This window comes from Rhinatrema bivittatum, chromosome 3 (assembly GCF_901001135.1).
Source record: "Rhinatrema bivittatum chromosome 3, aRhiBiv1.1, whole genome shotgun sequence".
Classification (NCBI taxonomy): Eukaryota; Metazoa; Chordata; class Amphibia; order Gymnophiona; family Rhinatrematidae; genus Rhinatrema; species Rhinatrema bivittatum.
This window is the reverse complement of record NC_042617.1, coordinates 280905698-280920655: the sequence shown is the minus strand read 5'-3', so window position 1 is coordinate 280920655 and position 14958 is coordinate 280905698. Positions and strand designations below refer to the sequence as shown.

The 14958-nt window shown below is 51.1% G+C and overlaps 1 protein-coding gene across 4 annotated transcripts in view; it reads left to right on the top strand.

Moving 5' to 3' along the window:
• Nucleotides 1–14958, top strand: part of BAZ2A (bromodomain adjacent to zinc finger domain 2A) — a 248264-nt gene that overhangs the window by 186423 nt on the left and 46883 nt on the right. For all 4 annotated transcript variants that reach the window (XM_029594826.1, XM_029594828.1, XM_029594825.1 and 1 more), the window contains exons 24-25: nucleotides 10054–10337; nucleotides 14339–14471. In XM_029594826.1, the coding sequence (XP_029450686.1) occupies nucleotides 10054–10337; nucleotides 14339–14471 (417 nt within the window). The remainder of the gene's footprint in view (nucleotides 1–10053; nucleotides 10338–14338; nucleotides 14472–14958) is intronic.

Here is a 14958-nt window from a genome sequence, read left to right as displayed (position 1 = left end):
AGCTCTTCCCTTCGGGTTAGCTACTGCACCAAGAACATTCACGAAGGTGATGGTAGTGGTGGCAGCGGACCTCAGAAGAGAAGGGATACTAGTGCATCCATACCTGGATGATTGGCTTATTTGGGCAATGTCAGAGGTAGAGTTTCACTGTTCCATTTGGCGGGTGACGGAAAGCCTAAGGTCCCTGGGCTGGGTGATAAACCTGGCGAAGAGCCATCCTAGTCCTTGGATTATCTGGGAGCACGATTCGATATCCGGTTAGGCAGGGTGTTTCTTACCTCAAAAAGGGTGATCAAGTTACAGTTGCAGGTGGTTCGTCTGCGGGACCTGCCAGTCCCTAAGGTCTTGGATTACCTTCAAGTGCTAGGATCCGTGGCCTCTATGCTGGACTTGGTGCAGTGGGCTTTTGCGCAGGCACTCCTGTCCCATTGGAATCCGTTGTTGGAGGAATTTCAGCTGCCATTGCTGCTCCAGGAGGAATCCAGGTCCAGTCTCTCGTGTGATGGCTGTCGTGGCCCAATTTGGAGAAGGGAGTGGATCTGGAAGATCCGGTCTGGGTAGTAGTGACCAGCGGTTAGGGAGCAATATGTCAAAGATCTGCAGCCCAAGGGCAGTGGTCTCCGATGAAAGCATACTGGTCAATCAACCATCTTGGAAACAAGGACAGTCTGGAGGGTGCTGCTGTTCTTTCTTCTTTGGATTCAGGGGTAGGCGGTACATATATTCTCAGACAATGCGACGATAGTGGCCTATATCAATCGGCAGGGCGGAATGAAGAGTCACCTGGTGGTTCAGGAGGTTTACAAACTCTTTGCCTGGGCGAAGCTTCATCTAGCAGCACTTGCAGCCTCTCATGTGGCAGGTGTGGGCAATGTGCAGGCAGATTATGTCAGTAGACAACAGTTGGACTTGGGAGAATGGCAGCTGTCAGCAGAGGCCTTTGCGCTCATTCAGCACAGATAGGGCGAACCCCAGTTCGATCTCTTGGCAATGAGGAAGAATGCAAAGGCGGCCAAGTTTTTCAGCTGCCGGAGGGAGTTCGGCTCAACAGATATCGACGCCCTAGTTCAGCCATGGCCAGGGAGGCTCCTGCTATATATCTTCCCACCATGGCCGCTCGTAGGTCAGATTTTGCGTCGCATTGAGCAGCATCAGGAAAGAGTGATCCTGGTAGCGCCGAAGTGGTTGCGCTGTCAGAGGTTTGCAGATCTGGTTCGGGTATTGGTAGACGGGCCCATCCAGTTAAGCCACCTGAGGGGGAGTACTTCATAAGGGACCCATCTTTTCGGAACAGGCAGATTGCTTCTGTCTAGTGGCCTGGATTTAGAGGCAGCGTTTCTGCTTAAAGGGTTATTCAGAGCCGGTGATTACTATTCTTCTTCAGGCTAGAAGATCCTTTACGTCTTTGGCGTATATCAGACATTGAAGATTGTTTGATTTCTGGTGTGGTATCTATGGCGCTGATCCTTTGCAGGTGAATGTTGCCCAAGTCTTGGGTTTTTTGAAAGAGGGGTTGTCAAAGGGTTTAGCCTATAATTCCCTGTACATACCAGGATCAGTCCAGACACCTGGGTTGTGACTCCGCACCAGCAGATGGAGACAGAGCAAAACTTGTCGGGCACCCCTACATATAGTAAGGCGCCACCCACAGCCCGTCAATCTTTCTCTGTCTCCAGCAGATGGGGCAGGTCCACCCACAGTCTCGATTGATCCTGGTTAGGGAATTAGCTAGTCAGGGGAATCTGATTTAAAAAAAAAAAAAAAAAAAAGAGAAGAAGAAATCTTCAGGAAGAAAAGCAGCGGAAGCCCGAGTCCTGTAAGCCTCCCAGGGGGGCTGTAAGGTCCTGAGGGGACTATCCCCCCCCCGGTTGAGGCCGCTGCTGGGGTTGAGGACCCGGCCTGTGCAGGCAGCAGCGTTGGGGGTGACACCGGGGAGCCCGGTTCACTCACCCCCGCTGGAGAGGAGCAATCAGGACCAGGGCCAGCGGCAAGTAAAGTAAAAAAAAAAAAAAGTGCTGTTTTTGTTTCTTGGCTGTGCGGCTTCTCCTCTCGCTCCGTTTTTTTCGTCGCGGGGGGGAGGGGGGCCGTTGACTGACCGGCCGAATCGCTGTGTTTGTTTTTGGTGAATTTTATTTTTTCTTTCTTTCTTTCGTCCCTCCCGACCGCGGGCCGCGGGCAGATCGCAGCATGCCGAGAGGAGCCTCGTACTGCGCGTGCGGCTCGGCGCACTTGCGCATCTCCAGGGAGGGGGTGTGCACGAATTGCGTTTCGGGTGGCGAGGGGTCGTCCGAGGTCGGGCGGCGGGCCCGACCCCGGCCGGTGCGATCGCCGCCGCGCGAAGAGCCCGATGAAGGGGGCAGGGCTGATCCGTTCCCGCTGAGCGCGGGAACGGCGGCCATTTTGGCATCAGTAAGAGAAGCCACGAGGAAGGCCGTGGGGGATACCGGATTGCCCCCAGCGCTTTCCCCGCAGCAGCGACCCCCCCGGGGGAGGGTGAGTCGCCGGAGGACCGTAGTCTGGAGGAGGCCTCCTCGGATTCGGAGGCCTCCCTTTCCTCAGATTTTACAAGCTTGCTTCACAAGCTTGTTAAATATAAGAAATTGAAGCGAAAGAGACGTAAAGGGGGGTCGGACAGACAGCCGGAACCCCGGAAGAAAAGGTCGGGGGACGCTCCGCGGCGGCCCGCGGATCCGCCCAAGGGACGCCGGCCCTTACGGGGGGTCCCTCAAGATTCGGAGTCCGAGTCGAGTTCGGCTGCAGAGGACATCGTGGATGTGGAGGCTCCAGGTGGCTCCGGGGCTCACGCCGGGACGGAGGCGGTGCAAGCCGGAAACGCTAAAGGTGGACCAGCGGTGGAAGGTGATGACCCTAAGGTCGTATGCTTGTTTCGGAAAGAAGAGCTGGCGCCACTGATCCCGGCCATCCTTCAGGAAGTAGGAGTGGATGCCCCCCCAGTGGGGTCTCGTAAAAATGCCAAGATGGATCCGGTGCTGCTGGGTCTTCAAGGGCCAGCGGTGGCATTCCCGTTCCACTTTTCGGCGACGGATATCCTGTTCCGGGAATGGGATACTCCGGATTTGGGCCTGAAGGTCAGTAAGGCTATGGATAAGTTGGATCCATTGCCGGAGGACGCGCTGGAGATGCTGCGTTTTCCCAGGGTGGATGCAGCGGTGTCGGCAGTGACGAAACGGTCCACGATTCCGGTTACTGGAGCCACGGCCCTTAAGGATATTCAGGACCGGAAACTTGAGAGTCAGCTGAAGAAGGTGTTCGAAGCTTCGGCCCTGGGAGTCCGCGCGGCTATTTGCAGTAACTTTGCGCTGCGGGCAGGTTTGCGCTGGGCGCAAGTACTTCAGGCCAATGCAGGTCTCTCGGGAGAAGAGGCGGCACAGGCGGACCAGCTGGAGGTGGTGATAGCGTATAGCGCGGATGCCATGCATGACCTCCTGCGGACGTCGGCCAGGGCCATGGTTGCGGCAGTTTTGGCACGCCGGTTGCTATGGCTCAGAAATTGGGCGGCGGATGGGTCCTCCAAGGCTCATCTCTGATCTCTTCCGTTCAAAGGGAAGCTGCTGTTCGGTAAGGAGCTGGACGACCTGATGCAGTCTCTGGGAGAGAACAGGGCTTTCAAGCTGCCTGAGGACAGGCACAGAAGCAGGACGTCTTTCTCCAGTAGGGCCCGTTTTCGGGGACCACGGAAGTCGCGGCAGCAGAGATCGTCCGGGCCCTCCTACCGGACGGGGTCGGGATCCTCGAGAACATCGTCATGGTCTCAGTCCTTTCGTGGCAGAAAGTTTGGGAGGCGAGACGGTCCCGCGTCAGGGTCGGGTCCAAAAGCCTCACAATGAAGTACGGCTGGTCCGTTTCCTGCAGCCGGCTCCTCCGGCCGTGCCAAACGTAGGTGCCAGGTTGGAGCGGTTCTACGGGGAATGGACCAGTATAACGACGGATCAGTGGGTCCTCAGCGTGATAAGACAAGGCTACGCTTTAGATTTTGCACGGATTCCGGCGGACAAGTTTTTGGTCTCCCCTTGCAAGGGTCGCGGCAAGCAAGTGGCCGTCCGGGATACGCTGTGTCGGCTACAAGACCTGGGCGCAATAATGCCCGTTCCACCGGGGCAACGCCGTCGGGGAAGGTACTCCATCTACTTCATTGTGCCAAAGAAGGAAGGTACCTTCAGACCCATCTTAGACCTGAAAGGGGTGAACAGATGTCTTCGCGTTCCACGCTTCAAGATGGAGACGATTCGGTCGGTGATCGCCTCGGTGCGGCCAGGCGAGTTCCTGGCGTCCTTGGACCTCACCGAGGCTTACCTTCATATAGGCATTCAGCCGGACCATCGGCGGTTTCTGCGCTTCTGTATCCTGGGCAGGCATTATCAGTTCAAGGCTCTCCCCTTCGGCCTCGCCACCGCTGCGCGGACGTTTACAAAGGTAATGGTGGTGGTGGCAGCCGAGCTTCGCAAGGAGGGGTTCCTGGTACATCCCTACTTGGACGACTGGCTCATCCGGGCCAAAACGGAGAGCCAATGCCGACAGGCAGTCGAAAGAGTCCTGCAACTTTTGCGCTCCCTCGGCTGGGTGGTCAATCTCGCCAAAAGTCGCCTCGTCCCCACCCAGACACTACATTACCTGGGAGCGCTGTTCGACACGAAGCAGGGCAGAGTGTTTCTGTCCCAGGAGCGGGTGTCCAAGCTTCAGGGCCAGGTGCGCAGGTTGATGTCCCTGCGGTGCCCGTTGGTCTGCGATCATCTCATGGTGTTGGGATCGATGGCGTCGATGCTGGCATTGGTTCCCTGGGCTTTTGCTCATCTACGGCCATTGCAATCCGCATTGCTCTCCCGCTGGCGGCCAGTGTCTGAGGAATTTCACATGCCACTTCCACTATCGGATCAGGCGAGGTCCAGCCTACAGTGGTGGCTCAGCTCCGACAATTTGTCACGCGGAGTGTCCCTGATTATGCCCGCCTGGACGGTGGTCACTACGGATGCCAGTCTCTCCGGCTGGGGGGCAGTGTGCATGGGACACTCGGTGCAAGGACAGTGGGCCAAAGCTCAGTCACAGTGGTCCATCAATTGCTTGGAGACCAGAGCGGTCTTGCTGGCGCTGCAGGCTTTTCTCCCATTGATTCGCGGGAAGGCGGTCAGAGTCTTGTCGGACAACGCGACCACAGTGGCGTACATCAATCGCCAAGGAGGAACAAGGAGCCGAGCCGTCGCGGAGCAGACGCGGCAACTGATGACCTGGGCGGAAAGGAATCTCAGCAACATCGCGGCGTCCCATATCGCCGGAGTAGACAATGTCCAAGCAGATTTTCTCAGCCGACATCGCTTGGACCCGGGGGAATGGGAGCTGCCGGAGGGCGCTTACCACCTTCTCTGCGAGAGGTGGGGAACGCCGCACATGGATCTGATGGCCACCGCTCAGAACGCCAAAGCCCCGAGGTTCTTCAGTCGAAGGAGAGAAAGGGAGGCCGAAGGGGTGGATGCCCTGGTCCTCCCCTGGCCCACAAATGTTCTGCTGTATGTGTTTCCTCCTTGGCCTCTGATAGGCAAAGTTCTTCGGCGCATAGAGATGCATCCTGCAGAGGTCATCATGGTGGCGCCCGAGTGGCCACGGTGTCCTTGGTTCGCGGACCTCCTGCACTTGGCACGGGAGCCCCCTCTCCGATTCCGAGGGGAGGCGGCGCTTCTACGTCAAGGACCCATCTGTTTGGAGGACGCGGATCACTTCTGTCTCGCGGCCTGGCTTTTGAGAGGAAACGCTTGAAGAATAAAGGATATTCGGATGCGGTGGTAGCCACATTGCTGAGTTCTAGAAAGCGTTCTACGTCCTTCGCCTACGTTCGGGTTTGGACGGTGTTTGAGGATTGGTGTAGAGCTCGGGCGGTGAATCCTGTGCTGCCCTCCGTACCGGATGTTCTTGCTTTTCTTCAATTACCCAAATAAGGAGAACCTTATATCATATAACAAACATCATTTAAAACACACATTTATTTAAGAAAGACACCACTTGATATAAACCCACATATACAGTCACATATTTAAAAACATCACAAACATGAACGTCATATAGGCAGAGAAATATTTATAAATATGATATCATCATAAACATTATAACCTCCAAATAAATTGTGTTAAAGTGCTTCAGAGTGCCAGTTCTCGTAGCTTTCAACTTCACAGATTGTTTCCATTAAATTCTCATAATATTTGAGCTTCACAGTTCTTCTTCAATAATCGCTGCCATAATGAAATTCACTCAAATACTGCCCGTCACCACTCCCGATACTGATCCCAACGAAGATCTCCGTTTCACCTGACAAGCAGGCTTCTTCAGGGGAAACGTCTAATATCTCATGTGAATCCAACCACGGGACACACAAAAATCGTTTATCCAAAACACGAATTTCTTCAAAAATTAAAAGAATTTTGAAGAAATTCGTGTTTTGGATAAACGATTTTTGTGTGTCCCGTGGTTGGATTCACATGAGATATTAGACGTTTCCCCTGAAGAAGCCTGCTTGTCAGGTGAAACGGAGATCTTCGTTGGGATCAGTATCGGGAGTGGTGACGGGCAGTATTTGAGTGAATTTCATTATGGCAGCGATTATTGAAGAAGAACTGTGAAGCTCAAATATTATGAGAATTTAATGGAAACAATCTGTGAAGTTGAAAGCTACGAGAACTGGCACTCTGAAGCACTTTAACACAATTTATTTGGAGGTTATAATGTTTATGATGATATCATATTTATAAATATTTCTCTGCCTATATGACGTTCATGTTTGTGATGTTTTTAAATATGTGACTGTATATGTGGGTTTATATCAAGTGGTGTCTTTCTTAAATAAATGTGTGTTTTAAATGATGTTTGTTATATGATATAAGGTTCTCCTTATTTGGGTAATTGTGCATATTGGGGAACCAATTTTTGATTATTCTCCCTCAGTTATTGTATACCTTGCTTTTCTTCAGGCTGGCCTTGCGAAGGGTCTGTCTTGCAGTACTCTTAAAGTCCAGGTGGCGGTGCTTGGTTGCCTCAGAGGTAAGGTGCACAGTAGGTCGTTAGCGCAGCATCCGGATGTGGCGCGTTTTCTTCGGGGAGCCAAGCATTTGCGGCCACCATTACGTCGGCCTTGTCCTTCTTGGAATCTCAATTGTGTTCTTTCCGCTCTGTGTACGTCCCCTTTTGAGCCTCTTAAGCGTGCAACGCTAAAGGATCTTACTCTCAAGACGGTGTTTCTTGTAGCAATCGCGTCAGCGAGACGTGTTTCAGAATTACAGGCGTTATCTTGCAGGGAGCCTTTCTTACGCTTCTCTGAGGCGGGGGTCTCGTTAAGGACGGTTCCCTCCTTCCTTCCTAAGGTGGTGTTAGCTTTTCATTTGAACCAGTCGGTTGAGCTGCCCGCTTTTCCGGAGGGGGAGCGTTCTGATCCTGATACTAGAATGTTGAAGAAACTTGATGTCCGCAGAGTCCTGCTCCGTTATCTGGAAGTTACGAATCCTTTTCGGGTTTCGGACCATCTCTTTGTTTTGTGCTCGGGGCCAAAACGTGGTGGGGCAGCTTCCCATACCACGATTGCGCGCTGGCTCAAGGAAGCCATTGCTTCAGCGTATATACTGAAAGGGAAGCCTGTTCCTGCGGGTCTTCGGGCTCACTCGACGCGAGCACAAGCCGCCTCTTGGGCGGAGTCTTCGCACGTGTCACCACAAGAGATTTGCAGAGCAGCGACTTGGAAGTCATTGCATACGTTTGCTAGACACTACCGATTGGATGTTCAGGGCCTGGATTCAGGGGGATTCGGAGAGAGAGTTCTGCGAGCGGGACTCTCTGGCTCCCACCCTCGGTAATTCAGCTCTGGTACATCCCAGGTGTCTGGACTGATCCTGGTACGTACAGGGAAAGGAAAATTAGTTTCTTACCTGATAATTTTCGTTCCTGTTGTACCAAGGATCAGTCCAGGAGCCCGCCTGCGTAGTCTGTTTTTTGGAGTTACGAAGAGGAGAGTCCGCTCGGTTGGCACTCTATGTTTTTTCTTGTATGTTGTTGGGGCCTCTGGTTCTGTGAGTTCTGATCCAGCTGGGGGTTCGTTGAATAGGCCCTGGTTTCGGGTGGTATAGCTAGTTAGTTGGAGTTTTTTCCATTTGCTTTGACATTACGTAAGACTGACGGGCTGTGGGTGGCGCCTTACTATATGTAGGGGTGCCCGACAAGTTTTGCTCTGTCTCCATCTGCTGGTGCGGAGTCACAACCCAGGTGTCTGGACTGATCCTTGGTACTACAGGAACGAAAATTATCAGGTAAGAAACTAATTTTCCTTTCTCTCCGCGTCCAAGTGGCAGCCTTGGGTTGTTTCAGGGGAAGGTTGCAGGGATGACCCTTAGCATCTCATCCAGATGTGTAGTACATTTCCTTAAGGGAGCGAAGCATTTGCAGCCTCCAGTCCAGGCCATCCTGGAATCTTAATTTGGTTCTTTGGGTGTTGTGTGGACCTTCCTTTGAGCCTTTGAGAAGGGCTTCTTTGAAGGATCTTACCCTGAAGACTGTGTTCCTAGTGGCGATTTGTTTGGTGAGACAAATTTTGGAGCTCCAGGCCTTATCATGCAGGGAGCCCTTTTTGAGAATTTCCAATGATGGTGTTTCCTTGCATGCTGTTTCTTCCTTTTTGCCCAAGGTTGTGTCAGCTTTTCATCTTAGCCCCACGGTGGAGTTGCTGGGGTTTTCACAATTGGCATCTGATGCTCCCCATGCAAGGGAACTTCGCCTTTTGGATGTGTGTCAGGTTTTCCTAAGATATCTCAAGGTGGCTAATGGGTTTCGAGATCGGATCATCTCTTTGTGTTATTCAGTGGACCAAAAAAGGGCTGCAAAGCGACTGAGAGTACAATTGCTCGTTGGTTGAAGGAGGTGATAGTTTCGGCCTGTATTTGTAAAGGTTGGTCACTCCCTGAGGGATTGTGGGCGCATTCCACTAGAGCACAGGCAGCCTCCTGGGTGGAGTGTCAGTTGGTGTCTCCACAGGAGATTTGTCAAGCTGCAACTTGGTCTTTTTTGCACATTTTTACTAGACATTACCGTTGGGATACCACGGCCCCAAAGGAGGCCTCCTTTGTTGAAAGTATGCTGCATGCAGGTCTTTCAGGATCCCACCCAGTGTAGATGGGTTTGGGTACATCCCACTTGTCTGGACTGATCTGGGGTATGAACAGGAAAGAAAAATTGGTTCTTATCTGCTAATTTTCATTCCTGGAATACCACAGATCAGTCCAGACTTTCGTCCCATTGTGGTTATGAGTAATGTTTTCGAAAGACCTCTCCTGATTCTGGATCCTGCTGGTCATGGAGAATTTAAGTTTTGTGTTGCAGAGTTATGAATAAAATTGTACATAGTTCTCAAGTTTTTTGAGACTCCAAATTTTTCCTTTTCTTGGTCCTAGTTCAGGGGTCAATTTGGTTGGGGGTTCGAACTTATTCCCCAGCTTGCTTTAGAGGGAGAGATCCTTGGAGTTTGGGGTTAGACATCTTGGCTTCAGTACAGGTCAACATTGAGGGACTGCAGGTGGTACTCTCAGTTAAGAAGCAGTGCCTGAAAAGGTTTTATTCTCTTCCTCCATTTGCTGGTAGGGATGCAAAACTCACTTGTCTGGACTGATCTGTGGTATTCAAGGAACGAAAATTAGCAGGTAAAAACCAGTTTTCCTTTCCTCTTAGGGGGTGGGGTTGGGGGTTGTGAGCTGTAAACATGGCCTCTGCAGCATCCTCAACCAACTTGAGGGTCAGAAGACTTGATGCAGAGATTGAACTGAAGACCTTCAGCATAGCATTGCTCAGTGCTACCACTGAGCCAGCAAGCTAACTATTTAAAGATGTGCTAAGGCCTTGCTCTTCTTTGTAGGTTATGTATATATATTCTGGGTATAAATCATTATGAAAACGATGTGATACATTTGGCTAGCTCAGTGGAAATAGGCTTGCTGCCATCTCCTCTGCAAGAGAACCTGCTATGGAAGCAGGAATCAATGATCTTACTGGCTTATATCATTCCCTCTGCAGGGATGGATGTGCCTCGACTCGGACTCCATCCGGGAGGACCTTAGATACCATGAGCACAAGCTGGACCCCCTGGAGGACATCACGATCCGGGTGAAGAAGGAGGGGGCGATGGTGCAACGGGAGGCCACCCATCCACTGGATCTGGCAGTGCTGCGGCTGCTGGCCTTGGAAGAGAACATGGAGCGCAGGTACCTGAAGGAGCCGCTCTGGGTGCAGAGCGAGGTTGTCACGGAAAAAGTGATTGTGACCCACCCCGATGCCCCGGAGCTTGGCCAAACAGAAGTGTGAGTATCAGAATAACCCCTCGCTATTTCTTTGAAACAATCTGTGGCACCCCCCCCTCCTAAAAGATTGATTTGCTGCTACAACAAGAACACAAGCAGAGATCTTGTGCTAGATTTATAGGGACGGGGCACCACATGCAGCATAAGTGGCTGTGTCCTCTAGACACAGCCTCCCATTTTGTCTAAAGTTCAGTCTCTTAGAAGATGGAGACTGTATAGTTGCCTTCTGATGAAGGGGTCTGTGTGCTGTGGAAAGACCGTCTATTGCAGCATCTTTGGATAATTTTTATAGGTCTTGGTATTTTACGTAAGGCTTCTGGTTTTCAGTTTAAACTGATAGACCTGGATTTCACATTGGAGAGTTTTCTCAAGGTTTGTTTTAAACCAAAAATAATGCCATAATCTGACTCTCCTCCAATGGCAGATGGAGTGCACGCATTCCACCTCCCCGATATGACCTATGGGAGCCAAAGATCTTAGACCAGGGCCGTTCCCCTGCCAATATCTTTTACTGCTGATGATTGACTGGCAGAAAGAGGAAGAGAATGATGGTGTTTTGTACTGTGTCCCCCCTTTCTGTGGTCTGGGACCCACTTGCCACTTAGAACACCTGGCACTTTGTTGTCACCCTGCAGTTCAAAGTACGAGTCATGCCACAAAGGAGGAGGACGTGGACCAAGGATTAGCTGCTCTTGTCCTTCCTCTGCCAACCAATCAGCTGTGGGGGAATATTTCAGTAGGGAAAGGGAGGAGGGTGAAGGGGGGACGGTGGATGTGAGTGTCAGGACTGTTGGGAAGGTGGGACAGGCGGCGGGGGATACGAGTGCTGAGGCTGTTGGAGGGCCAAACTGTGAGGGACATGAGTGCTGGGGTCGGAATGAGATATGTGACTGTGAGAGCAGGACTGACCCTAGCAGGACCTTAGAATGTGCAGCCATACTGTGTACCAATAGGAAATTACATTGACAAGGATGAGGCTACAGTGGCAGTGCTTGGACCCAAAAGCGTGGGGCCTGGGGGGCAGTTGTCCCTGATTTCACCCTTCACAAGGGCAGTCCAGAGAAAATAAAAGCTCTCAGAATTTCCCTGTAGGGAAATTGAGGTCTCAGCTGAATTTCAGAAATAAATGCTTATCGTTTTAAAAATCTTTTCCTAGCGTGTAGCCAGATGGACACAGGACCAATGAGTTTATGCTCCCCTGCCAGCAGATAGAGACGGAGTCAGGTTTCCAAGCTGACGTCACCTTAGATACACCCCTGTAGTGTCCTCAGCCCTTACGTATTTCTCCATCTCCAGCAGATGCGGACATGCTTTCCCTATGGGGATCGCTGTACCTTTTGGAAGAAGAAATTCTACTTTTACATTGGAGAAAACATTGAGCCCCACTATCCTGCAGTGATACCTAAAGGTCCCTCCCCCAATTGAGAATTCCTGAGGTGATTTCCGAGATCCCTCAGAGTTGTGCCTTGGTCAGTAGCTGGTTCCTGGTGTGGACCTTGCTACTGATGCAGCTGAAAGGCAGCGGGTGCAGGAAGCCGAGTGTGGCAGTGACAGCCAAAGCCCTCCCCCCCCCCCCCCCCCCCGCAGCCGGAGAATGTCTCTGTACTCAGCTGGTAAGCGCAGATCTCCTTATGGAATGGGCAGAAATACATTTACAGATGATCTCAGCCTTCCACATCGCAGGAAAAGTCAACGTCAGAACAGACTTTCTAAGCAGGGAACGTCTGGATTCAGGAAAGTGAGCATTGTCGGACAGAGTCTTTCAGCTGGTAGTATTTCACTGTGGTCTCCCATCCATCAGTCTGCTGGCCGCATCTCAAAGTGCGAAGGTTCCCCGATTCTTCAGTTGCAGAAGATATCAGTAAAGCCTGGGGATCGACGCTCTCGCTCAGACCTGACCAGAAGAGGAGTTGCTATACGCCTTCCCTCCGTGGCCCGTCCTAGGCAGGATCATTTGCAGAATCGAGCGCCACAGAGGATTATTCCTACTTACTAGTAGCTCCATATTGGTCCAGGTGACCATGATATGCGGACATGTGGAGACTTCTGGTGGAGACCCTCCTGTGCCTCCCACCGCAGAGGGACCTGCTACAGCAGGGACCAATCCTTCATGAGGATCCAACTCGATTCTATCTTATGGTCTGGCCCTTGAGAGGGCTCGCCTGATGAAGCGAGGATATTCAGTGGCAGTAATTGCCACCTTACTCTGCGCGCGGAAGTTCTCTATGTCGCTAGCGTATATGCGGGTCTGGAGAGTATTTGAAGCCTGGTGCGAGGAATGCAGTGTTTCCCCTCAGACAGTCAAAATCCTACTAATTCTGGAATTATTGCAGGATGGCTTGAATAATGGTTTGACCCTTAACTCCTTGAAGGTCCAGGTAGCGGCTATCTCCTGTTTCACTGGCGAGGTGAACGGAATCTGCCTGTTGGCTCATCCGGACATGGCCCATTTTCTGAAAGGGATGAAGCACCTCCGGCCACCCCTGTGGTGGCTGGTTCCCTTGTGGAATCTTAATGTAGTATTGGAGTTTTTGGCAGGCCTCGCCTTTCGGCCTCTGCGCAGTTTTTCCTTGCGTTTATTAACCCTGAAAATGGTGTTCCTGGTGGCTCTATGCTCAGCACGTTGCATCTCTGAACTACAGGCATTGTCATGCCGGGAACCCTTCCTCCGGATGACTCCAGGAACGTTACAGCTTTGTACAGTTCCATCCTTCTCACCCAAGGTAGTCTCGGAGTTTCATTTGAATCAGTCCATTTTGTTGCCATCCCTAGATAAACACAAGGATGTGGAAGGATGCCACCACCTCCACCATTTGAATGTCAGTAGGCTTTTGATGCAGGATCTGGAAATTTCAGCACCGGTCCGAAAGATGGACCGCCTGTTTGTCCTTCACAATGGAAGGAAGCAGGACGAACCAGCTTTGCAGGCTACCATAGCTCATTGGATTAAGGAGGTGGTCACAGGAACCTATGTGGAGGCAGGAAAGCCATTACCCCTTCAGGTTAAAGCTCATTCCACTAGGGATCAGGCAGTCTCATGGGCGGAAGCTAGACTGCTGTCTCCCGTCAACAACTGCCGAGCGGTGACGTGGTCCTCCTTGCACACCTCCAGGTTCTATAGCCTGGACGTTCAGGCCCGGGGGGACGCAGCCTTTGCAAGGCCAGTGTTAACCGGACCGCGGGCAGCATCCCTCCCCGATCGGGTGTAGCTTTTGTACATCCCATTGGTCCTGAGTCCATCTGGCTATACGCTAGGAAATGGAGAAATCACTTCCCTGATAATTTTGTTTTCCTTTGTGTAGACAAATGGTCTCAGCATCCCACCCACGGCTGCTCAATAACAGTGCCAAGGATTTGCCCATGTAGTGGATATCGATTCCAAGAGATTACGGATAAGCCGTCATCCAGTCCCTAGATCAGAGCATCTATATTCTTACTGGGGTTCAGTGTTTGTTTGGTTGAGTACAGTTACGGTTATCCGTTTTTAATCAAGTTTTTTCACCAGTATGTCCACAGTGGCTTTTGAAGAGAATTCTGAAGGGCTAAGGTCACTGCAGGGGTGTATGTAGGGTGACGTCAGCTTTGAAACCTGACTCCATCTCCATCTGCTGGCAGGGGTCCTGAGTCCATCTGTCTACACTAAGGAAAGCGAAATTATCAGATAAGTAATTTCTCCATTATAGGACAGAAAAATGGATAAATATTTCACTTTAGAGTAAATAAAATTACATAAAATGTTGCATGCTTATAATACAAAAAGTACCTGCACCATAAAGACATTGGGACACAGGTCGTTATTTAGCATCTTCAAATAACCCCTAATTAGTTGGAATATAAACACCTGAATTGTACAGTTTATTAACACCTAATAACAGAAATCCTAATTATATTGGTCTTGCCTTGCTATTGGTGAATTGTGACACATGCTCCTGTGATGGGCTGGGCGAGGAGGAGGGTGATAAAGGAACTGGGGTAATGTATTCTCTTTCCTCTCCCCACAGAGAGTATTTAATCACCTCCCGGTTACGCACCTGGAGACAGACACTAGAGAGGTGCCGGAGTGCTGCGCAGGTCTCCTTGTGCCTGTATCAACTGGAGAGATCCATTGCCTGGGAGAAGTCCATCACCAAGGTGGTAAGTTTGGTGGGGGGTGCTCTACTCCCCCTCCCTTTGGCAAGCGAAGAGCAGATGTTGAAGCCCATCCTGGAGATCTATTCTGGAGCTTCTTTCCATGCTGATACTCATTATGTAGCAATGTCATATTTCATTTTCCCCCACTATAGTAGACATGAGTGTATTTTCCTGCCTTTGCAGGATGAGAGCCACTCTGGAGTCTGAAAAACGCAGGAAGTGATATCCGCTGTATCACCCAAGTAGCTCTGCTGCTTCCCCAGTTTTTCATTGGTCTTTATAGCATTTGTTCCTGTTCATACCCCAGATCAGTCCAGACAAGTAGGTTTTGCCATACCTACCAGCAGATGGAGGCAGAGAATAATAACTTTTCAGGCACTACTACTTAACCGAGAATGCATCCTGCAGTCCCTCAGTATTTCTCTGTCTCCAGCAGATGATAGGGGTGCAAATCTGCATTCTGAACTTTGTTTAAAAAAAAAATATATAT